Source organism: Centroberyx affinis, unplaced genomic scaffold (assembly GCF_046629955.1).
Source record: "Centroberyx affinis isolate AG114_WGS23_722 - 3 ecotype Tasmania unplaced genomic scaffold, CSIRO-AGI_Caff_v1 ptg000127l_1, whole genome shotgun sequence".
Classification (NCBI taxonomy): domain Eukaryota; kingdom Metazoa; phylum Chordata; class Actinopteri; order Beryciformes; family Berycidae; genus Centroberyx; species Centroberyx affinis.
Window position 1 is genome coordinate 486,214 of NW_027278828.1, and position 24,224 is coordinate 510,437.

The 24,224-nt window shown below is 42.7% G+C and overlaps 1 protein-coding gene across 1 annotated transcript; it reads right to left on the minus strand.

Moving 5' to 3' along the window:
* Window positions 1–58: 58 nt before the first annotated feature.
* On the minus strand, window positions 59–22,717 carry dok7b (docking protein 7b). Its single transcript, XM_071529789.1, has 13 exons — window positions 22,664–22,717; window positions 22,503–22,548; window positions 21,570–21,658; window positions 20,555–20,705; window positions 17,677–17,877; window positions 12,644–12,763; window positions 9,216–9,323; window positions 7,604–8,526; window positions 4,766–4,837; window positions 4,177–4,315; window positions 3,980–4,045; window positions 3,665–3,862; window positions 59–1,705 (listed from the first exon to the last, which is right to left on the minus strand). The coding sequence occupies exons 1-13, from the start codon at window positions 22,715–22,717 to the stop codon at window positions 1,566–1,568; spliced, it is 2,307 nt and encodes a 768-aa protein (XP_071385890.1). The 3' UTR covers window positions 59–1,565.
* Window positions 22,718–24,224: the final 1,507 nt, after the last annotated feature.

Below are 24,224 nucleotides of genomic sequence, written 5' to 3' on the forward strand. Positions count from 1 at the left end.
AAACAGGGGAGCTGAAAATATAACAGCAATCTTTAATATTCAATAAGATACAAGTGGCAACAGCATACAAAGGTCAACAACAACAGTAATATTTTAAAAAATATAGTTTCATATCATTCCTATTGTCTTGGCATAAATAAAAGCAGTCACTATTTACAAGTTATCATGTAGAGGACATCAGTCCGAATTGCCACTGATGTCTTAGAGATATTAACAGGTTGTTCTTGGTGAAATGCCAAGTTTTCCTTTGGCTCATCCTCATGTCGTTTCTCCTTGTCTCATCCTCAAACACGCCGGTGGGGAAGAGCCACCATAAAAATATATTAGTGTCAAATATTGGCCAATTTGTCCTGATAATATCAAGAGGGAGGCGAGAAGAGGGAACTCATACTTTCCATTCATCAACCATTCTTGTCCTCACACAGAGCAGAAGCAGAGACATTGATTACTCTGATGAATGATGTTTCTGGCTGGCTGATTGCTCAGTCATGTCCTGTCCCGGCCACATGGGCCTGGATTAATGTAATTTGTACCAGAGATGCATCTCTAAGTTGCTTATTTCAACTGATTGCTTAAGCTCTGATGTGGAATGATAGCCTAGCGAGCTGGGACTCTCTCAACAGTTGATTGTAAGGTGTCGGTGCAGTGGGGAGGATTTTGATCTCATTGCGGCATTGATATTCCACTCAAACGCTGTGGTAAGTAATTTAAATTCAAACAATGGCAGTTGGTGTCCTCTTGGTGAGAGGAGTGACACAGCTGAACAGTATCAATAAATAGACCCACACCCAGAGGAGGCTCCAGTCAGAACGAAGTGAATCTCCCCACTATTCAAAGAAAAATCCACCATAAAAAACTTTAACACTACTAAAAAAACTGTTATCGGCAATGTACTTTGCATTCCTGGGTCTGTTATGTTGTTTGGTGGTGTCTTTTTCAATATAACTGGCCACACAAAGATGACATGACATCAGGATATTTCCAGCGCAGCTTCAAAGGTGTTTGATAGCAGAACATTTTTCAGCTATCTAAAACATCAATGGTAAACATCAGGTTTTGGTGTCAGTCCCTCAGAATCAAAGAGGCATTTTGCACTGATGTTCAACAATCACACAGGGAGAAATCCATCTTAGAAGAGGCAGGGATACCAATTTCTCCACTGACAGTAGCCGCAATAGACCAGAATGCAATGCAGCCACAAGACATGTTGCATTTGGAGTAAGGGGCAAAAGTAATTCTGGGAAATACTGTAAATCACTAACTGAAGTAACACAGATTGATGTAAGAGTATACAAGGGTGGATTTTTCTTTTAATTCCAAGTTGGCAGCTGCATAAGAGGCTTCCCAGACTCCCCCTTCTTCCAGGAAGGAGCCTGGTTAGTGGAATGGACTGTTTTGTGGTAATTTCTGTATACTGGCAGAACTGTGTGTGTGTGTTTAGGTGTGAGAATGTTCGGTGTGATGATCAACTGTATTGGAGCGTTTCAGCTTTACAGAGAGATTGTTGAGAGAATCTGCAATGAAATGTGATATATTTAAGTGTCTGTGAGGCGGGCGTTGGGAGGTCAGTTGGGTGGCGCTCTCCTCCTGCTGCTCTCCAGCTGAGTCAGTCTGTCCTCCCGCCCCTGGGCATGCTCCGCCCCCACTCTCTGGGCTGCTTCCATGGCCGTAATATCAAGGTGGGCGTACTTGATGGAGCCCTCTTCTGGTTGGGAAATTAATGGGGCGGGGGTGGGGGGGGGGAGAAACAAGGGGGGAAATTGATGCTTCTGTGTAAAGTAGGCTATCCTCTCTCTCATGCTCTTATGCTCTCATCTGCATGCTGGGATAGGCTCCTAACCCCCCATGATCCCGAATAGGAACAAGTGGATAAAGACAATGAATGAATTTTGTTGAACTTTCTCTTTGTCCTTATCTCTGTCTGTCTGTCTCTCTCTCTCTCTCTCTCTCTCTACTACTCTCTCTCTACTACTCTCTCTCTCTCTCTCTACTACTACTATTACAGTCGTTCTAAACATGGGGTCCAGGGACCACCAGGGGTCCTTGAAGGGGGTCCCCAGCAAATTGATGAATTGTTAAACTTCACCTTCACATTTAATTTACAATAAGTTAGAGAATGTAGAAGAATGATTATTTTGATCATAGTTTCACTGTTATCTCTTTACCTACGATACAGATAGTGATGGGGTTCTGGACAAAATCATATCTAACAATAAAGATATTCATCAAATAATCAAATGGGGGTCCGTGGCCCTAATGTGTACTAAATTAGGGGTCCTTGATATGAGAATCACTGTACTATTACATCAGATGGAAAAAATATAAATGTTTGGTGCATCATTTTATACACATTTCCCTGTAATTCAGTAAGACATATTTGGTATCTTTGGAAACCTTGAAATCTAAAAATTAAAATGAAGTTCTGTGGGTTTGAACAAAGTTTGGCCGTGCAACATGTGTTTGTAATGATGGACCCATCGATGGGACCTGCAGAGTTGAAGAGGTTTTTAATCCTAAAGCAATGATAATGGCTGGCAAGACTGGCTTCATCGTGAGTGCTGGAATACAGCACTTAAGTATTAATTTAATCTGTGTGATTAAAAAAACAAAATAATTTTTAAATTAAGATGTTCTCCTTAAATTGATATTTCCTACCTGAACTTTTTGAATATACTGAAACTGTTGTAAATTGCTTTTATAATTTCATAATTAATTTTCTCAATCAAAAAAATACATGTTATTACACCACATAAATTAAATGCACTGAAGTAGCAGAAACTGTAGTTAGGTTCATACATCAGTGTTGCTTATGGATAAGTTATTTCACCTCATTCATTAAGCAGGGATAGGGTTCATTAAGAATACTGATCTGCATGTGCTTAATTATGCAGATTTCAAAGAGCAAATTTCCATTTCCTTGTACTTATTCAAATACTGCCTATAGATACACAGAGTGGCAGGTGTAAGCAGGAAAACAAACACTCTAGCAGGGCACTCAAATTGCCTCCCATTAAATTCTCAACCAAACCACCTACTTTTACATCAACCTAATCGAATGTAGAGATCTGCTCTGAACTTTTATTAGTATGTCATGATGATAGCACTGTAAAATTTTACATATTTGTCCGTCTCTTTTCTTAACATACTGTAAAATGTTAAGAATAAGTTTGTAATGTGAACAGGCATACAGAGAAACTGGTACCATTGCTAACAAATTAGCCGTACCCTGCAAGTAACCAGCTGGTCCTTGTGTTTATATGGAGAAGCAGCCAGAGAAAGACAGATAGTTCAAATTTTAGCCAAACCAAACAGCCATCAGTGTCAGCTAAGCAGCAGGACACTATTTTCTGTATTTCAATTCTGTTTTCTTTTTTCCTTTCCCTTGAAATGTGCCTTTAACAACTAACCCTCGTGAATCTTAAAGCATATGATGTGTGTTTTAGCACATATAGGCTAGAGTGATATGCTGCTAAAAATTTACATTTGGGTGGTGGACAGTTGTACACTTAAGGAGAAGATGAAATGGGATGCAAAGGCCATAGAAGCCAAATGGAAAAGGAGGAAATGGTAAAGAAACAATCCAAAGATCCAAAATGATCCAAAGATCCAACTTAAGGCTTGGTGTTCTTACTGGGTCTGCACAGCTGCAGTGTTGTAGTGTTACCTCTCACAGAATTGGGCGGGCTGGAAACTGGAGCTGTGCCGCGCTCCTGCAGGTCCAGCTCCATGTAGAGGAGTTCCCTGCTAGCTTTAGCCGCCAGGGGGCTGATGGGGATGTTAACATAATTGACAGTGCTGTCGCTATGGAGCCTGGTGTCCAGAGACAGAGAGGTAGGAGCGTCATCGGGAAACCGGAACGTCCCTAAAGCAGAAATTCAAAAAGACAGCTATAAATTGCTGTTGTTCCAAAGTCTTTGCTGTGTCGACTTGGCAGATACGATATGGCAGCTGAAAGTTTATCATAATAGTGTCAACATACTGTATTCATCCAGTCTGAGGTCTCCTCTCTTGGGCAAATCCATCTGGTCGTAAGATGACCTGGAATCTAGAAGGAGTATGACCTCAAACGTCTTTACGGAGAGACATCAAGACAAACTCCTTATATGTGGAAAACATTAGGCAAATAAATTCAGATTCATGATGATGCACTCATCAGAAGTAAGATTGTTGTCTTACCAGGGACTGATGTTGGCCTATGCAAGCTCAGTATGCTAGGTGGAGGCGGGGGGACGGAGGGTAGCAAAGGGGGCTCTGACCGCTCCGGACCGACCAACCCACTCACAACACCGTCACTGTCGTCTTGCTCCTCCCAAAGCTGGAGAACAGTGTCTGGGAACAGTAACATTTTCTTAAATGATTTTTTATATCAATACTGTTTCGCTTAATTTCACATGGTGACAGTGACACAATAATACATACATGAATCATGCAAGCACACAGTTACATATACACACCCATGCATGCACCCCCACACACACCTGGTGTATCGGCAGAAGGTGACAGCCCTGATGGTGAAGAGTTGGCAACCTGCAGAATGAAAACGACAAAAAGGTTATTTCAAAGGCTTCATCACCTCTTGAGGCACTCTAGAATAGGGCTGTAAATTATTTTGTCTGACAGTTTGTTCCACTCTACTGCACCTGTGTTGAGAAATAAGCTGGCTTCATGCTTTTGGAATGAAGCCATCTAAATTTGGTCACGCTGGCTCTTGTGTTACCGCTATGCGAATCCCTGAACAAGTTGAAATGGGCTGAAATAGCCTTACCTGTGTCAGGCCTCTGCTCCTGGCTGACCGCCACTGCTCCGGTGTGATGTAGTTGTCTAAACCGTGGCTGCACTGCGTGGGGAGACGAGGGAAGTTAGAGTTGAGGCCGGGTTAATTATCTGTCATTGCTTCATTTTATGGCATTAATGTATTCCAGCGAGACGAGGAAATGAGCTGTCAAGGTAATGAAAACAACTAAGAGTCCTCAATCAACCTCTTCTGCATGGCGGTGAGGAAAACAATGGCTTTTCTAAGATGTATCTTTTTCCGAGAAATGGATAGACCGACTGAGAGGAGAGAAAATTTGAGCAGACATTAATCGGGAGGTTTAGAAATGGATTGATAAGGACACAAGAAAGAATTGGAGGGGAAGTGTGAGGGCTAGAGGGGAAGAAATGAAGGTGTCAGAGAGCTGAGAGGACAGAGCCGACATCTGAAGAGAGGTGGCAGACAGAAGGCTTGCTCAGACATGAGAAGTCTCTAACCATGTGTCCCAATTTACCCTGTTCTCCACCTACATTCTGTGTATACTAGCTAATACGCTGCATGCTCTAACTTCAGGAATCATACTAGCTTTGTGTGCTTGAACATAATGAGAGTTGTGGAATCGGGGATCATCTCATTACCCGACATGAAAAGTGTGTAGTTTTTGTCACATTCAACTGCTGACACTGAAGAGTTTAGGAATGATGAATAAAGAAAACTCATTTGCGTTTCATACAACATAGGATTCTCCTCTCCGAGGGTTTCTGCCTATTTCATCACTACTCATTAAGTTTCTCGGTTCCTCTTTTGCCCCCTCTCCAACACACACACACACACATGCACACACACACTCCTACACGAGCTGTCAGAAATCACAAGACATGCTGTTTCCTCTCCTGCTCTGATGATAATTTGCACAGTATGAGGGGAAGCACTTTTCTGAACCCATCAGAAAATTAATTAGACACAATGTGAAGAATTGTCTTTTGAGGGCTTTCAAGACTTCAGACAGAAGTATCAAAGAGCAAACAACACCAACTCTTTTTGACAGGTTTTGGGATGGAATCCCACACCTAATTTTTCAATTATTATTTCAGTATATTGGGTGGCGCGGTGGAACAGTGGGCAGCACTGTCACTGTTCACATGCGATGCTCCAGTTTCCTCTCTATAAAAGTCTAGCTACGTAAGCTACTCAATTACAGTAATGAGAGTAATTGTAATTAGTGACTTCCATCCTTGCATGCATGTCAGGTGAATTGCCCATAGGTGTGAATGGAGTGTGAGTGTGTTTGTCTATCTGTGTTGTGATGTTCTAGTGACCTGTCCAAGGTGTGTCCCTGCCTTCTGCCCAATGCATGCTGGGATAGGCTCCAATCCCCTGTGTCCCTGAGTACAAATAAGCAAGACAATTTATGAATGAATTTCCCTATATTTGGAGAGTTTCATTCCAAAATACTATATATCCATATTGAGGGAAAACATGCTACCTGAAATGTATATATTTTCAAGTTAATATTTCACAGATAGAACAGATGATTCAATTTCCACAAGCAGTGTGCTTTGATAGTAGCTCATAATGCCCTATAATTTCATGCCAGCAATTATTTTGTCAGAGTAGGTGTCATTTTTTTTCAAATAGTGAATGTCTCATTTTGGAGTGAATCCTATCGAGGGAAACTGCTCAGGTTCCATTTCAACCATCTTATTCAATATGCTCTTCAAAGGTAAAACTCTCCCAAGATCAGATTGGCAGCATCGCATAACAGAATAATAGAGTGCCACTGCCAGACGTGTCCCCAGGAATGAGAGAGTGTCTCCAGAATGTGTGTAGAAATATGTGGGTGAGGTCTTGATTTTTGTTGCTTATTGAGAGGGAAAAAAACGACATGAGGGCTTGCTCTGGGATGCCAGAATTTACAGCGGTGTGTCCTGGCGGAGTCACAAGGCTAATTCAGTACAACGTTTGTCACAGCAGGTGCCCACTTGGTAACCTCAGTGATATACCTGCACCCCCTCACCTCCCCCTACCCCCCTACTCCCCCACCCCCCTTTCCCTCCTTCCCTCCTTCCCTAACATCAAACCTAAGTTCGATGCTCACCCTAGCTTATTGGCACAAGGGATCGTTACATAAGATCCTGTGCATTAGTACGAAAAATATTCCACTCAGAGGGCTTAATAAATGCAAGCAGATGAATTAAGAAAAGATTAGCTTCTGTGGGAGCAAACAAAGTGCTGGGGTAAGTGATTTGCATAATGATTTGCAAACATTTTGTTTCATTTAATTAATGCCCAATCCTTAATGTAAATGCTAGTACAAAAAATCTGCCACAGAAAACTTGATGGTGGAGAATTTCTGTTCAGTCTCAAATTAGCTGAGAAAATTGGTGCAAGGAGTGACAATATGTGATAGCTAATCCTGAGCTTCAATTACATAATAGTGTAAAGCTGCAAAGGCTTAGTTTGTATTTACATTGTTAGATTGTATATTTTAATGTGATTAACCCAATTTCCCCAGCACGATTAGAATTTCATCTAATCTAATGAAAATGTTGCAAAAAGCATATTTTCCATTTACTAATACCATTATAGAATCAATGTCAAGTATTACCCATAAAAGATGTAATCAAACCCCTGGACATAGTGGACTCACTGGTGTTATGCATCAGGTGTTAGCCTTCATGTTATTTATATATACTCCTGCTGAGGTGCTATTTCTTACTGGACATGCCAACCCAAATGCATTAGAGCAGCAATACAAGCCCTTACTTTCGACATAGTTGATTGATTGGTTGACTGATGTATTGATTGAAAGCATATAGTCTACTAAAGAGTGTGAGAGACCTCCACTACCTGTGTTCCTCCACAAACGGAGCAGCCAGCTAACAGCGAGGGCCTGGGTGTGCACCTCCCCGCACTGTCCACAGAGGGCACCGCCTCACTGCCCCAGGAGTGGGAGCGCTGCATCGTGGCCTGGCGCTGAGCCCTGACCCGCTGGAGAGAGGGTCCTGTGGGACTGTCGCTCAGTCCTTGTCCCTGACCACCACCACCCCCACTGCTCCTCCTGTCCTTGTCCAGTTCAGGTGGGCCCCCCTGGGCTGGGGGGTCCCTCAGGGACAGGCTCTGCAGCAGGCTCCTGGGGGTGTCATACCGCAGTCTGAGCAGGCTGGGGATCTGGTATTCCTCGCCGTGTCTACAACTGGCACTAGAGGCGCTAGAGCCGGGCCTAGAGTGGCAGGAGGAGGTGGAGGCAGAATTGTGCTCTGGGATAACTACAGATAGAGGAGGAGAAAGAGGAGGAGGAGGAGGAGGAGAAGAAGGAGGAGGTGGAGGAGGTGGGGGAGGGGCAGAAGGAGGAGGTGCAGGTAGGCTGACCAGGGAGCCAAACTCCTCCCCTCCGCCCTGACTGGCCGTGTCCAGGCTCCCTGTATAGGACGAGAAGCTCCCAGAGTAAGACGATTGGCTGCCTGTCGCAATCCCAATCCCACTGTCCAATGAGCTCTGCCGCCCGCTGTCGTGGAGCCCACGAGGGTGGAGCTGCTTGGAGGACGGGTGAATCACGGAGCTTCCCATCACAGCAGCATAAAGCCGGTCGTCCGAATTGGTCAATGTGGAAGAGCTTGACACCGTCTCAGTGGAGAGGTGCGGTCTAGTTGTTGGCTCTGCCCATATTGGAAGTCTGCTGCCATAGCTTGCATCTGATTGGCTGGAGGAAGAGCTGGAAATGCTGCTGTGGTCGTCCCCGGCAACAGATGTGCTGCAACTGTAGGTGGAGGCTGGGGAGGGCAAGACAGTTATTGGTTATTGATGAAGTAATTTATAAACCAATCTGCAAGGAGACACACATTCACTCAAATACATGCACCCTGTTACACCAACCGATAAGTATATCATGCATATGTAGATGTTTTTAAAATCCCTCCAATTTATTACAATGTTTATTTGGCAACCCTGTGAAATCAATTTTCAATAAACCTTTCTGATTTGGTTTACTTTAGGTGTAAGTCTTTCTGCAGGGTTTTTCGTGCAGCGGGGGCAGAGATCATTAAGGCTTTCTTCAAACGCTGAGCTTTGAGGACAGTGAGCAAAAATGAATCCTGGGACCTCAGACTATAATGAGCTCCACATTTCTGACTAATATACACACACAAGTACGATGAAAGCATTCCGAGAACGGCCTTATAAATATAGACCAGTGACTAAGCCTATGTGAGGACAGAGATGGCCAACAAGGCCGCGCATACAAGGTACAATGATGAGTCAGGGATTTACAATTCATTACAAATCTCAAAGCAGCATGACAAACTGCGTCTAACATCCAAATGCACTGAGCATTCACAGCCAGCTAGGAGAAAAATATATTATCCCTCCGCTACATTGCAGAGTGTTGATGAATTACATGCTACACACAGGCTATTGACATATAGTATAATCTGTACTGTGGTTGATAGTACAGTTAATGTACCTGTGCTGCTCGGTCGGCTGCAGTGAGACAGCATGCTGAGTCTCTTCTCCAGCTCTGATGCTTCCAGGCTGATCCGTTCCTCTGATGAGGATGGGTTATCACTGGGATCTGCTGTACATATATACACACAAACAAACACACGCACACACACACACACACACACACACACACACACACACACACACACACACACACAGCAGGGGAGAGGATCCTGGTTCATCCTGTGGATCAGCTATAATGACAGCATCATAAGACCTTAGGATGTGTAAGCATGCAGAATGCACATATACACGCTCACACATGCACACCATTGTGGACACAAATACACACACACACACACACACACACACAATTTTACCTGTCCATCACTTCAGCTGAATCATTGAGTAAATGATGCACTGATAATTGGTAGGATAGCACATTAATTGCATGTTAATTGCACTTTTTTTTTTAATTGCACTGTCCTGAATCAACTGTTGCCCAAATGATTAATCTTGTCTCATTTCAGATCAAACTTAAGTAAAGTTTAATAGTGAGGCTCAGAAGTGAGTACCTTGGCGCTATTGAGAGCAATGTGAGGATTTGATGCTATACCTCTTTGTCTTGTGATTACATTTCATATTGCCAACTCACACCAAGCTCAATATGCTTTCCTCTGGGCACGAGTTTAATAAAATCTTATAGTGTGGATTCATTTTCAAGATGAACAAGATAGTATGTGCGGAGAATGAGAGAGCATTACGCCTCCCTATGGAACGCAATATAATAACTTACACAGTTACTGTAGCAAAGACTTCCATCCCCACAGAGATAAAACAATGTTGATCCTAGAGGCTATACAATGCAGCTGAGGGATTGGGTTGTTTATGTCATAAACAATCATTTCTGTGTGGAGTTTGCATGTTTCTTGGGGGTTTCCTCCTACAGTCCAAAGATGTGCATGTCAGGTACACTGAAGACTCTAAATTGCCTGTGAGTGTATATGGTATAGTATGTAAAGCCCTTTGAGACATGCTTGTGATAAAGGGCTATTATTTCCGCTTTCTTATCTAGGCTCATAGGAGGTCAAAAATTGGTTAACTTAACTAATTTACAAAGAGTAGAACCTCTCTTGACCAAACTTCAGATATACAAATATATATATATATATAATATATATATATATGTACAAACTGATCAATTAACTGAATATCCATGATAACCAAAAACATATAGTGAAACAAAAATAAGTTCAATTAATCATATCAGATTCTTAGAATATCTATAATGTCAATTTTCTGGAATTTGAGTCTGGCTTTCATTCACATTTGACTTCTATGGAAAAGGTTACATGTATGAAAGGGGATTTTAATGGATAAGAAGGTCTTTTAGAGAAACAACAATATCATAAATTCATGTCACAAAAACATGTTTTTATTATTATTTATGATTTTATTTATTTATTATTTATTTTTATTCTATTTATTATTCTATATCTGCCTTCTATTTAAGATGACTGCCATGTTTTAGCATGACAGATGTCCAACCGGTCTGCCTGCTTGTAAATTTAACATCTCCAAGACAAAGTTATAGGCACCTTAACTATCTGTTGGATATCTGTGTTGGATCCACAATTTAGTGTAAAACCCTGCCAATTCACACACCTAATGCCTTGCTATATATACATAGAGGCGTGTAGGTGTGAGGGGGGAGGCCTGGCGTCTGAGGTGTGTGTGTGTGTGTGTGTGTGTGTGTGTGTGTGTGTGCGTGCGTGCGTGCGTGTGTGTGTGTGTTGCGGTGGGTCAGGGTGTTTGTGTGTATGGGTGTCAACAACCTAACCCCTGTATCTCTGTCTCTGGCCTATACCAGCTAATGCTAACCGCTAACACCCGCAGATGCCAAGCTTCTTCACTATGCTATGTGAGGTGTCGGCTAACGTTTGCTAACGTTGCTAGTCTGTGCTAATTATAGCTTCTTTGCAGCACTGAATGTCTCGGGGTTAAAACAGGCAGAATGACGTAGGCTGGCTGACAAGATGATAAAATACACAGGGAACTTAAATCATAACTCCATAACGCCACTTTGGACCTTGATTCCTATTTTCTCATGTTTTCCCATCACACTGATCGATTCTGAGGCATATCTCATCAACTACTTCACTACAGAGTTATGTACATGTCTCTGCAATAAGACATGTATATAGCAGTTTATCCATGTCCTGACAACTTTCAATATTTATTTTGCACTAGGCTACTTGCACTACAGCTGCAGCCTGCTGGCAAAGAGTAAACAAGGACATGCTAAAGCAGTGGCCAAGGTAGCATCAAAACTGTACAAGAAAGGCCTGACTTAAGATCATTTTCATTTACATCTTTTTACCAGTATGTCTCATTACAGAGCGAGCAATCAGTATGTTGAAAAAGACAAGTTTTCTCTGCTTTTGGGGTTGATTTTTGGAGTGTTCATTATCCCTATAGAACTGTATTGGAGAATCGCACACCTTGGAAAGCAAGGAAGTAGCTCTATAGAGAAGCAATTTGGTCAAAATCAATTGGTATGATGGGGAAAGATAGGAAAATATGGTCCAGGTCAAAAATGGCCAGAATTATACTTTAAAGGGTGACAAAGTCTAAAGCGCAGTTTGATATTGGCCATCATCACTAATGGTTGAAATGGAGAATTTAAGACCTCATCATCAAATAATCATATCATATAATCAGCTGTTAAGCATGAAGAAATGGGAGAAGAAATGGACTGGAAGAAGTTGAAGCTGTAGATTTTGTCCATGTTTGCTGTCATTCCCCATCTAATTAATAGGATGCATTGCCAAAGTTTAGCTTCAACAATTTCACTTAGTGCATGTGTCAACAACCAAACACAGACCCTGAAGACATTTGAGCATATATATACTGTGTGTATATATATATATATATATATATATATATATATGCATGTATGAGCACATTCTCACCCTGGTGGTGGGCATGTTTCTCTGTCTGTACAGGAGTATTATAAAGTTGTCAGATCCTAAGTATGTGTCTTACTGTATATAACTGTTCTCTTTCCCACTGTCACTATGTCCTCTGTCTCCATATGTGCTGTCTTGGAAATGCCAGTGAAGTTAGCAGTAAGGTACAATGTCATACAAATCACGCACAAAGGCATGACCCCTTAATCCATACAGTGACCCCTGGGGGTTTTAAGCATGTGCTGTTTCCCCTGGACTGGCGCCCGACACAAATACTCACTGAACACGCACACCAAACACCCAGTAAACCTTTATAATGAAAAGTCACAAAGTCACATAGCTCTTTGATGGATTTTTGTTTATGGGTAATTCTTGTGTGATTCTGTGTGCACTTTTGTGTATATGTGTGTGCATGTGCGCATGTTTTTTGTGTGCCTGCATGTGTGTGTGTGTGTGTGTGTGTGTGTGTGTGTGTTCACACCTGGCAGGGCGGGTCGGAGGCCATGCGGGGCCCTGCTGGGGCAGATGCCTCTGACGATGCAGTCGAAGAGGAAACTGATCTGCTCTCCTTCTGAACAGGACAAGAAGAAGACACCGGCCCCTGGAGGAACGGATGGAGAGAGAAACAGACAAAACAGATAAAGACAGAGAGACAGAGCACGATCAGTGACAGAGATGACTGACAGAGAGAAATAATCGAGGGATAAATAGAAAAAGAGGATGAGGTTGGGAGGTGCCAGTGAGGGAAAGAAGAGGTGAGAAAAGAAACACCAAAAAGTTAAGAAATGATTACGTGAGGAAGTAAATATTGTGTTGTAAGGCAGTGGTGAGTAAGGATTACCATGAAGTGAATGCTGAAAAAGAGAGTGAAAACAAATTGAGCAAGGCCAAACAGCATTCAGATTGAAGTTCAAAAGGCTGTTGTGAAGAAATCTTGTCCTTAGCCATGAGGTAAGCCAAGGTAAGGCCATTCTGCGAGCAAGCAGCAACCCTTTTTTTGTAAAGGTTACATAAAATATCTACCAATCCAACCCCCACCCTTCTGCAAAGCCCACACAGAGGCAGGAGTATGAAAAGAAAACACAAGACAAGCAAAAAAGTCATGAAACATTAAGAACTCACATCACGGAGACATTGGAAAGACAGCCATGAAATAAGACCTTACTCAGGCTTTTGGTGAAAAAAATGTTGCTTATGAAATTGGCTTAGCTGCAAATAATAGAGCAAAACAGCTGAGAAAGTAGGAGCAGAACACAGTAGAAAGAAAAATTTGGAACGATAACATCTGAGTCAGTCCTGAGTAACGCCAGTCAGCGGTGTTTTATGGGTTAGTAATATCTAAGAAAGAGATTTATAAAACTGCTGTGTTGTTTTATTAAAATTTTTACTTTAAGTTGTTTGACCTAACTTAGAAATTTACGATACAATAAATTAATATTTATGAGACAATAGCGATATTATTGCCATTTTTTTAAATTCATCTTAAAGCAATACAGCAAATAATATGTGTGCTGTACAAGCAGGTAGCAGGTTTGGCCATTTCATCACCTCTGTTTCATCTATCAAACTAGAGAGCTATTTTCCTCGCTAAAATGTGCGCTTGAGTGCAAAAAAAGTGCTTATAAAGTATGCTTTCAGCGCTATTAAAGTATGCTTTCAGAGCACTATTTAGGTCTCCCAGCTGAACGATTGAAAAGTGGAAAAGAGTTCCTCGCTTGAATTATCACTGAGCTATAAATATAATGGAAGTCTATGAGCTTCATCTGCCACTGTGTATTTTCTAGAGTCAGTGGAAATGCTTGACTTGCCTTTCATTAGCTCAGTCAGTTTTTCACAATTGGAACAGAGTTTCAAGTATGAAAATATAAGCCCAATTGATAATTGATAAGTGTATGAGACCCAGAATTTGTAATCTACAACTGCATCTCCAGGTGACTAATCTGAACGACTGAAAAGATTGAAGGGCGTTTGATAAATTGACAAGGCCGACTAATTATACAGATGAGATTTGATGTACAGTATGATGCACCTTGAACAGAATTGCAGTAGATCCTCAGTCTCAACGCTCTACTCACTGTTTTGTGCAGTTACAGCTATATGACAAAAAAAAGAGGACCTTTTCATCTCTCTTTCTTTTTATCTCACTTGACAGATAACTAAAAAACGTCATTGTTGGCCTCAGGCGGCTTTTTACCCAGAGCAACATCTTTTGGAGCATTTTTTTCAGCCTTTATGGGGCAATTTCATCAAAAACCATTTTAAAAAGAGACACATTCCAGCATTAGTGTGAGAATTATGAGGATCTGTTGATATGAAATAAGCTTTACTTCTTTTCCATTTTCTATAATTTTTTCCAAGGGCATTTTTCGCACTCATATTCCCATTTTTAGGGTTATGTTATGAACATTCGGGGCCCTTTTTGCCCCAGTCTTCATTAATTTCCCTCCCCATTGGCCTCTCTGCATGAGAGCTCATCTTGAGAGAGACAGATCACGTTCTTTATCACTGAATAACTAGTAAAGGGATGCTTTATGTTGAATACTGAATACAGCAGCTTTTTCCTCTGTCAGATTACATCATACCATACAAATCTACGGTGTTAACCACTCTGCTTCGGATTCTCTTACTCTTACACCCTGTCTGAGAAAACAAGTGCTGCATAATACTCAATGACATGTACAAACACACTTATACTCCCATATACACCATTATGTGTACACAGCCTACAGTATGTATGTGCAACATATTCAGTTCACTACTAAATTCCTCTGCTTTCTGGAACAACCTAAGGACGAAGAAGAAGGGAAGGTAACAGGGTGGCTGGATGAGGTGTGTGTGAGCGTATGTGTGTGTGTGTGTGTGTGTCTGAGTGTGTGTGTGTGTGTGTGGTGGGGGCATGGAAAGTTTGCGGACAGGGGATGTCAGCTTTAAATTGCTTTTACCCACATCACAAGGCTTGAAGGCTATCCAAACTCTGGAGATGGCCATTTATTGCCGTAGGTGCATGCCCACACTGCAGACCTATTTGTGTGTGTGTGTGCGTGTGTGAGTGTGTATGTATTACAGGGTCACATGAAGATGTGCGGACCTGATAAGCCAGAGAGCATCCGTCCTGCTAAGACGTGGGACCCGCTCCAAACATCATCGATTACAGTACAGTCTGGCCTCAGCTCATTATCACGTTGGCCCAGCACCGGGACACTGACTGATTCACACTATTATACACAAGTACAGACATGCATGTACTATACTTTTCTTTAGTGCGTATGAGCAAGTGTGCTTCCATGTGTGTGTGTGTGTTTGTGTGTGTGTGAAACTGTCCAAAACCAGCCAAAGGCCTTGGTCCAACAGACATCCATCAAGGCCCCAGCTCAACTGATTATAGCCTAGCACCGGCTTAACACAGCAAGATTGGCCACTATACCATAAGACTGGTTGGTTGGCTGCCAGGGTGTGTATGTGGTTGTGTATGTGAGTGAGCGTGTGAGTGTGCACGACAGAAAAAAGGCTGTCACCCTGGTGTCAGTGTTCAAGTCTGCAGCCAGAAATCATATCTTCCTAGGTGCAGCTGGCTTTCAGAGTGCGCCTGGGTGGAGAGCTGTGTCGGTCAAGGGTGTAATATATTTATACAACAACATCAGACGACAGAGGAAACCGCGCACTGATTTTCTAGGCCATAAAAAAAAGCCTCAGACAAGGAAATCAGGGAACTGAGAGAGCAAAGAGTTCTTTAATAAGACAGAGAACCACAGTTCTGTAAATGCCAAGAAGAAAGTCTGTTCTGGTTGAAACGGCACTCCTTCTGTTCATAAAATATGGAGTAGCAGACAAGGTGTGTTGTGGCGGAGGACTGGCATGTCTCACAGAATATGTGGGCCTACGTGTCCAACGCAAGTACACATACATGTAAAAACGTAAGGTAATACTCATGCTTTACCTTACACGCATGTAAGGCATGTCACTTGCCGATGTGACTCTCACATCTCTCTCCTTCTGTCACTCTTTCTCTTTCTCAAGCCATGCCAAGTATGCCACTCTCTACTAACCCTAACCCTAGGCTTCTGGGTAATATGCAGATGAGGTCAAGGAGAAGACTGCGATAGGCCGTGTAGCTGCCGGAGGCGACGTGATTGGCTGAGTGACCAGCAGAGGGGAGGCTGGTATTTATAGCTGTTGGTCATCAGAACAGTGAAACCAGACCCTCCGGACCTCACAGTTATTCCTGTAGGAGCCACAAGTCTGCTTGTCGATGGCTGATGCACACACACACACACACACACACACACACACGCACACACACACACACACAGACGTACACAAAACATACATGCAACCAGACACAAACGGACCATGCATATGAACACAAAGAAACTTTCTCCCAACACTGTCATTGCTCCAAAACAATACAAAATAAAGTGAAGAGAGAATCTGGCCATGTAAGAGCACTGTCAAAAGCACACCTAGTCTATGTCTATGTGTGTCAAACATACAGTATATGAACACACACAAAACAAAGAGAAACTAAACTGAAAATAATAATTAGTTATGTTTCAAGCTTAATGAGTTAGCAAACAAGTTGTCATACTCTGCCAGACTTTAAAGCACTCAGTAAGGTCAGGAACACAGCATGCAGGCTAGTTAGCTAGATGAGTGAGAGTTCACCTCCTCCCCCCTGACACTTTCCTTCTCATGCATACATGACATGAACACACACACACACACACACACACACACACACACACACACACACACAAACATCCCCACCCAAAAACATAAAACTGCCTCTCATTCTTTGCATACAAGCCCACATCAACTGGACATTCAGAGGATAGCTAGACCCTGGCACAGGCACACACACAGATACGCACACACATACACACACACACACACACACACACAATTATTTCATAGGTACAGTGTGGTGGGTTCATACATACAAAGTCATTTATCACATGGCTACCATCTAAAGTTAGTCCCTGAACACCAGCAATAAAACACAGAGGTTTTTATATTAGTCTGTACGTGTTAAGTGACAGATCTATTAACTAGCAAGCAGGAGAGAACAATAGGGAAAGAAAAGGAGAATCTATCTGAGGGAGACTCACAAATAAAGTGGAATTTATAAGTTTATGTTACAGTATATCGCATGGATGAAGCAATATCATAGTTAGTGGTCACAACTGAGCCAAACCAATGAGGTGTTTGGCTGAAGTGAAGTCCTCAGAGGAGAATATTAGAGATGTGAAACACGGGCAAGGAACTTCCTTCTTGTTTACAGGCCACAGTGGCTGGTGAATCATAAAACCTCCAAGTGACGGTTGGTTACCTGCCAGATTAGCCATCTGGTAGAATAGACAAACTGACCAACTACAGCCAAAAGGAGCCACCGTTTGGCTCATGGCTGGTGTTAATTTCACACCCTATGTGAATAACCAGATTTTATTTCATTTGGAACAAAGGAAAGCACACAGGAGAAAGTTGTTGAATATCCGCTCCAATACTCCCACTACTCACAGTATCCGCAGCGAGTGCCGCCCTCGAACACAAAGCCGTTGGGCACGGCACCATAGCGACGCAGCTCCGACAACTTCCAGTGACCAGTGACAGCCGGCGGGAGGTCCCTGGTGAGGACCAATAGGTTGTTGCACAGGTGGAGGGAGGCGGGGCCACTCTCCAGTTTGGTACCTGGTTGGATGTTGACACTGAACCTGTGGACTAGAGGGAGAGAGAGAGACAGAGAGATGGAGAAAGTCAGTGAGAGAACCTGGAAGGTTTGGTAAAAGTTTGTGCCTTCAATCGATGAAAATGTGTCATATCAAGTGCGTGTGTGTGTGTGTGTTTGTGTGTATATGTGTGGTGTGTGTGGTGTGTGTGCGTGCGCGTTCCACATGCTCATTAACTATTGCTAATGACTTAAAGACAACTGAAGCATCACTGATCATAGACCAGTATCAATCACACAACAAATGAGACGGAAAATACAAACAAACCAACAGAGCATATCACACACAAACGCATGAACACACATACACACGCATACAGTGTGATTTATGGCGGCGATAATGATGATTAAACAGTCCTTTAAGCTCTGTTGGTTGCAATTTGCCATCAATCTGCAGATGATACTTTTCAAAGCCAAGGTCTGTGTCTCTAGAACCAGTCTAGTGGTCTATCCAAAATGGCCACCCAGTGTTTAAGGCAGTCAAGTAGAGTTACGTGATCAATTGTATCAAATGCTTCACTGAGGTCTAGGCGAATTAGAATTTGCACAATCCCCTGAATCAGTTGTTAAAAGGTCATTTGTAACCTTCAGGAGAGCAGTTTCAATGCTACGAAGCGGTCTAACAAATATGTTATTAAAATTCAACAAAGATATTATTTGAGAGAAAGTCATTTTCTCAACAACTTCAGAGAAAAAGAAAAGAGTTTGGAAATATGTCTAAAATTATTTAAAATTGTGAGGTCCAAGTTTGGTTTCTTAAATAGGGGTTAAACCACCGCATACTTAAAACTGGATTGGAGAGAGCTGTTAACAGTAAATAAAATGCTGGGCACCACAGTGTTAAAAAATTCTTTGAACAGTTTATTTGGTACAATATCAAGAGGCTTCATGTGGAAGATCGTCTCCTCCAGGAATTCAAATAAAATGGGCTCAAAGCGTCTCAATGACAGGGGGTGGAATATTCAACCTTAAATCTTCCACCTTTATGGTGAAAAAAAAATTGCAAACTCCTCACATTGTGTAGGGGAAGCCTCTAAAGGGTAACTGCAGGAGGGGGTAATAACAGTAAAATAAAAAGGACCCGAGAGTTATGGTAGTTCTTAGAAGTCACGTTTGGAAAGATGGCATTAAAGAACACTGTGTTACACTCGTAAAAAATATTAATGAAAGTTCATAACTTGTGTAAGGGCGGGACTATCTGGCACAGTCCCCTTAGCAAATAACTGACGAAGTGATATACAAGTTTATCCCATATAAAGTGGGGTTTAATTCCCTTGGATGGCATTTTCCTCCATGTGAACTTTCTTTGTATACACCCCTCTCTTCTTTTCCCTCCACTACCTACTCTGCACTGAAAAGAAAGTTGTGGATGAGCGGACACAGTGGATTAAGACAGGTGGACAAAGGCCAATATGTAATGTCTGTCTGTGTAGCTCCACCTGCCATCTCTCTGATCCCCATTAGACACTGACCTCCATTGGCTTTTTCTTAACCTTTATTTTTCCAGTCAAAGTCGACTGAGCACGCTCCTATTCAGCAACACCCTGCTCCACACTCCAACAGTTACACACACATACCTTGCAGCCAACCACAGCACAAAGGATTAAGGATATTCTTACATGAATGTGGCCACTTTCAACTAGATATTTTACATGAACAAGGCTTTCTCGTTAAACCATGTGAAAGCCAACAGAGAACCCAACACCATGCTACAAACGTACTTTTTAAGGGGCAATTAGTACGATTTTTACTGCCCCATTGCACAAAATTACCCTAATATATCTGCGGGGAACTGATAGACTTGTTGATCAATACCAACGACTCAACGGTTACTTTGCCAGATGCTGAGATGTAATGACCGAGTGACCAGAAAACGCAAATGACAAAGCAGTTTTATAACTACACTATTTTGCATTGTGATATATCACATCTTCACAGGACGTTTCTGTTGGATCTCTGCTCTAATTAGCTAGCTTACTTGTCTCTATTGTGAAAATGTGGCTTTATTGTTTGTGTCAATTACGGGACACCATAACTTAAGGGGCTCAGAGGGGTGAGGCAAGCCGATGATGTTGCAACTCCTACTGGTTGCCCATAGAGGTTGATTGTGGTCAGGGAATACTTAATGTCCCTTTAAATTTAAGAGCCTGTGAAATTGGAGATTCATTATGTGTGGATCTGATAATGAGGAAGTACTGTATGAGTGTGAATTATGCATGCTGGGCTATGTTCTGTTGGTGAATGCTCAACAGCAACAATGGACTGCAGAGTATTTGAGGAGGTGGCATGCTGTGATGAAATATGGCTTTGTCCAAGAGAATTCATCACCATACTTGTAACTGCGATCTTGAAACTTTTAGGTTACATTGTACAAAGACAAACCCGCTAAAGACAAACTAACAGAACTTTGTACATGTGATAACTAGGGAACGAATCCCCAGCACAGCACCTAAAGCTTGCTAAGAGATCTCAATCAAAATATTACTTCACCAAGTGCAGGTTAGTAAATCAGCCTTCCCCTTCAGCACCCAAAACCCAACCCCACACAGCCTCACCTCCTCCCACAGCTACTCAACACTGCACACTCACACACACTTTGAACAAACATGAACGCCTGGTTGTATCTTACCTAGTTTACCCAGTCCCACCCACACCCACCGAACCACTGACCTTCTCCCAGGCTGTATCGGAGACGGGCGTCCCAGGCCAGCAGGGCCTCTCGGCTTTGGAAGCCCAGGACCAGAGTGTGTCCCAGGCAGAGGATGGAGAGGGTGTAGGCGACCCCGTCATACCCCGGCCCCGGCTCCACACCGCAGATCCCCTGGCAGAGCAGAGCAGAAGACATTCCACTGAGACATATTGTATTACTATTCTATTCTATTCTATTGATTTCTATTATCAGTTCAGCCCCAATCTCAAAGGTTTGCCCTATTTGCCCAAATTAAATTCTGGTGTCAGGTACAGACACTTCTCTGCCTAAAGAAGTGACAAATCGAAGCTTAAGAGCAAAATACAAACTCTCCTGAACTGAACACTCCAGCCTGAGAAATATGGATTCACCAGCGTTAGATCATTTGCCTCTTTCATCCCTTTGGTATCGTTCGGTACAAAGCATCACAGACTTGCTTTTGAGTTTTGAAGTTCTAAAATAGAAAAGGTGGGAAACAAACAGTTTATTTGCTATAAATAGTGCTGAAAAAATACAAGCACTTCAAAGCAATAAATGAACACAAATATGGGCTTGGTTTAAGCAGCTACTCAGTTGCAACGTGTTTCAAGCTTGGCGCTCTTCCTCAGGCAGCAGTTTGAAGTTCTGAAATTGAAATTGTCAAGCAGTTACCTCTCGCTGCCATTTAGGGCCTCCTATGTACAAAGTTGATGAGTAGCCTACCACTTTAATGAATAATATAGCCTGGAATAGAATAGATCAGTGGTGCTTGTCAATATAAAACTCTAACATTTTTAAATAAAAAAATAAAAATTCAATTGAGGCGTAGCGAGGTTTACATGTCACAGCAGTTCCATAACAGTAGTGGAAAATAATATAAGGGATGCGACCAGTAAACCCTTCAGTTAACACTAAAGAGGTTTAATAATCCATCACCAGTCCAGTTCCCCTGGACCGAGTGACCAGGCTTCAGATTAGAACCAGCAACCTTGTGGTCTACTACAGAACTGAATGTACCTCTAGTGTTACATTGAGCCTCTCCTTGTGGCCGCGGCCTTTCTCCTTCCCTTTCTTCTTCTCCTTGTACACCAGCAGAGACAGACAGTCTGAGACAGGGAGAGGACAGACATGCAGGCTTAAAAACAAGTTCTGTGATTAATGATGACAATAGAAGGTAAAATAGAAAGTGTCAGTTTTTTTCTAATTCCCCTCTGTGTGCTGTGTGTGTGCTGTGTGTGCTGTGTGTGTGTGTGTGTGTGTGTGTGTGTGTGTGTGTGTGTGTATGTAGGCTATGTCCATAGTGGCACAGCTGTCATAACAAACCCTAAAACAATCCATTGGCACAGCTGAAGATAAACTCAAGAGAGAGACACACACACACACACACACACACACACACACACACACACACCAGAGTAACTACAGCATTCCCACCATGCAAAGCAATTTCCTCAAGGATATGGTCCAGCTTGCCTTTGCTTATGTATGCTACTGAGGGACTCAATGTCTTTGCTTACAGCATCTCAAGTGAAACTCAATTCCATTTCTAAGACACGCGCGCTCTTTTTCTGCCCTGGCTGCACTCATCTGTGTAACTAAATCAATGTCACGGCTTATGTTTTTAGTTGGGAGGCAAAGTCAGAACAGCGTAAATAACCTTAAATCAAACCCTGCTGAAGTAGGCTATTGCGCAATATCCCCACGCGTTAACATGGATATGTGATCGTTGCGCTATGCGCTCCAGTGGCGCTTAGCCAAGGGTCCAATTGACAAGTTAGGTTGTGATTAGTTTAATTCCTGAAAATCAGCTGGGATGAGTATTGAATGATACGGGTGAGTAATGCAACATAATTAACAGCCTAAACTAGTCTTTGTATCACTGTGAAAGAGTGCCAATGTTGATTAGGAGTAAAGAGTTTGTTATAAAAATAGAAGCGGTTTGCCACATACCTGCGACCGGAGAGGGCTTCCGAAGCACGACCCACCGAGTCTTCCACTGTGGAGAAGTTTGGAAAACAATAAATAACCGAGTCTATTCTTTTGGTTGGCGCTAAGGTGTGGAAACACACTTTAAGAAACGTTGAAAATGAACAGGAATGACTGGAATTCACCTTTTTTCCATCTCTAAACTTGACTTGTCCCTCCGCGACAACTGTATCCGTCATCTTCTGTCATGGTTCCGAGCAGCTGTGTGTGTGTGTGTGTGTGTGTGTGTGTGTGTGTGTGTGTGTGTGTGTGTGTGTGTGTGTTGCGCACTCACTTGTGCGCCGCCTCCCCCAATCCCTCGAGAGGGGGTCACTTTGAAAATAGCCTCTAACAGCGCAGGCCCGCCGGCAGGGCGGACTCAGACTGGACTCCCTCCCCGACAATCAGGCCGCCGAGGCGGGGAATGAGACCCGCCACCCACCGTGGGTTCTGCCAAGTTAGTACAGTTGTCAGCCTGCGTCAAGTGGTGATTGTTTACAGTGGAGCTAATTCAATTAAACTTACATAACATGCGTACCTTTCATTTAACTCACCAAATTGGCACGCAGTCTGGTCTTAGACGGGGATTCATGTCGGCTTATTTCTGATCAGTGGAGCCTTGCTGTCATTATCTGTAGTAAATTCAATTTCATCGCAAATGCTGGCCGGAGACAAAGCCCATCGAGACATCTAAAATTAGCAAATTGCCCCAATAATAAATAAATGAATATACAAGATTTCTATTCAAGAAAATAATTTATTATATTAATATGAATAATCCCATGACCGTGTCACAAAAGTAGAGATCTACATTATTCAGGAGATTTTAATCAAATATTTATAAATTGTTTTAGTAATGACACCTGTTAAAACTACATTGGATGAGCGAAGAAACAAGTGAGGGCAAAGGGGAATACCAGAGGGTTTACAATTGACAAGAGTAGGCTGATACTATCTCTCTCTCTCAGTAATACTTGTCTCTCTCATAGACCTTTGTGTCAGTGGATTGTCCTGAAGAGAAGCAGACAGCTGAGGATTCCTTGTTAGGGGGTTGTTTTCAAGCTAGACTTTAGCTGTAACTAATATAGTTACACATTTATATCCAAGTACAGAACAAAAGAACTGCAGTATTGGAGTTAGAGTGATTCTCCTGTTTGGGCAGGACAGGCATGAAGATGATTAACAGGTATCCTGAAAGGAGGTGTGAGTGTTGAGAAAGAATCGGACACTGAATGCAATTAGTTCAATCAAGTAGGCTTGATAAACCAGCCTGTCGTCCTCTAATAGGAGCCCTGGGCAGGTGGTCCAGGGAACAGCTAAAGATGTCCTTGATGTTGGGTCTAAACTTGAAACCCTGAAAATGTCTGAATTGCTCCAGAGATCATCAGTCTGGTCAGAGAAGGCAGAGACAGGTAGACGAGTCTCTAGGTGAGCTAAGGATTTTCTCAAACAAAGGTTGCCTTAAATTTACTCCGGTCAACCTGACCTTTGACCTGACCCTGACCCTCACCCTGCTCCAACTGTCCCTTTGCCGTGACCATGGAGGGCACGTCCGATGTCTGGTACACCGCCGACCTCATCCTGCCGCCACGGCAACGCAGTTCCAAGGCCACACCCTCCCACTTCCTGTCCAGCTCTGAACCCTGGGAGCCCCGCAAATCTCGGGATCCTCTGCGGGGTTTCCTGGCATCTTCTGAGTCGGAGACA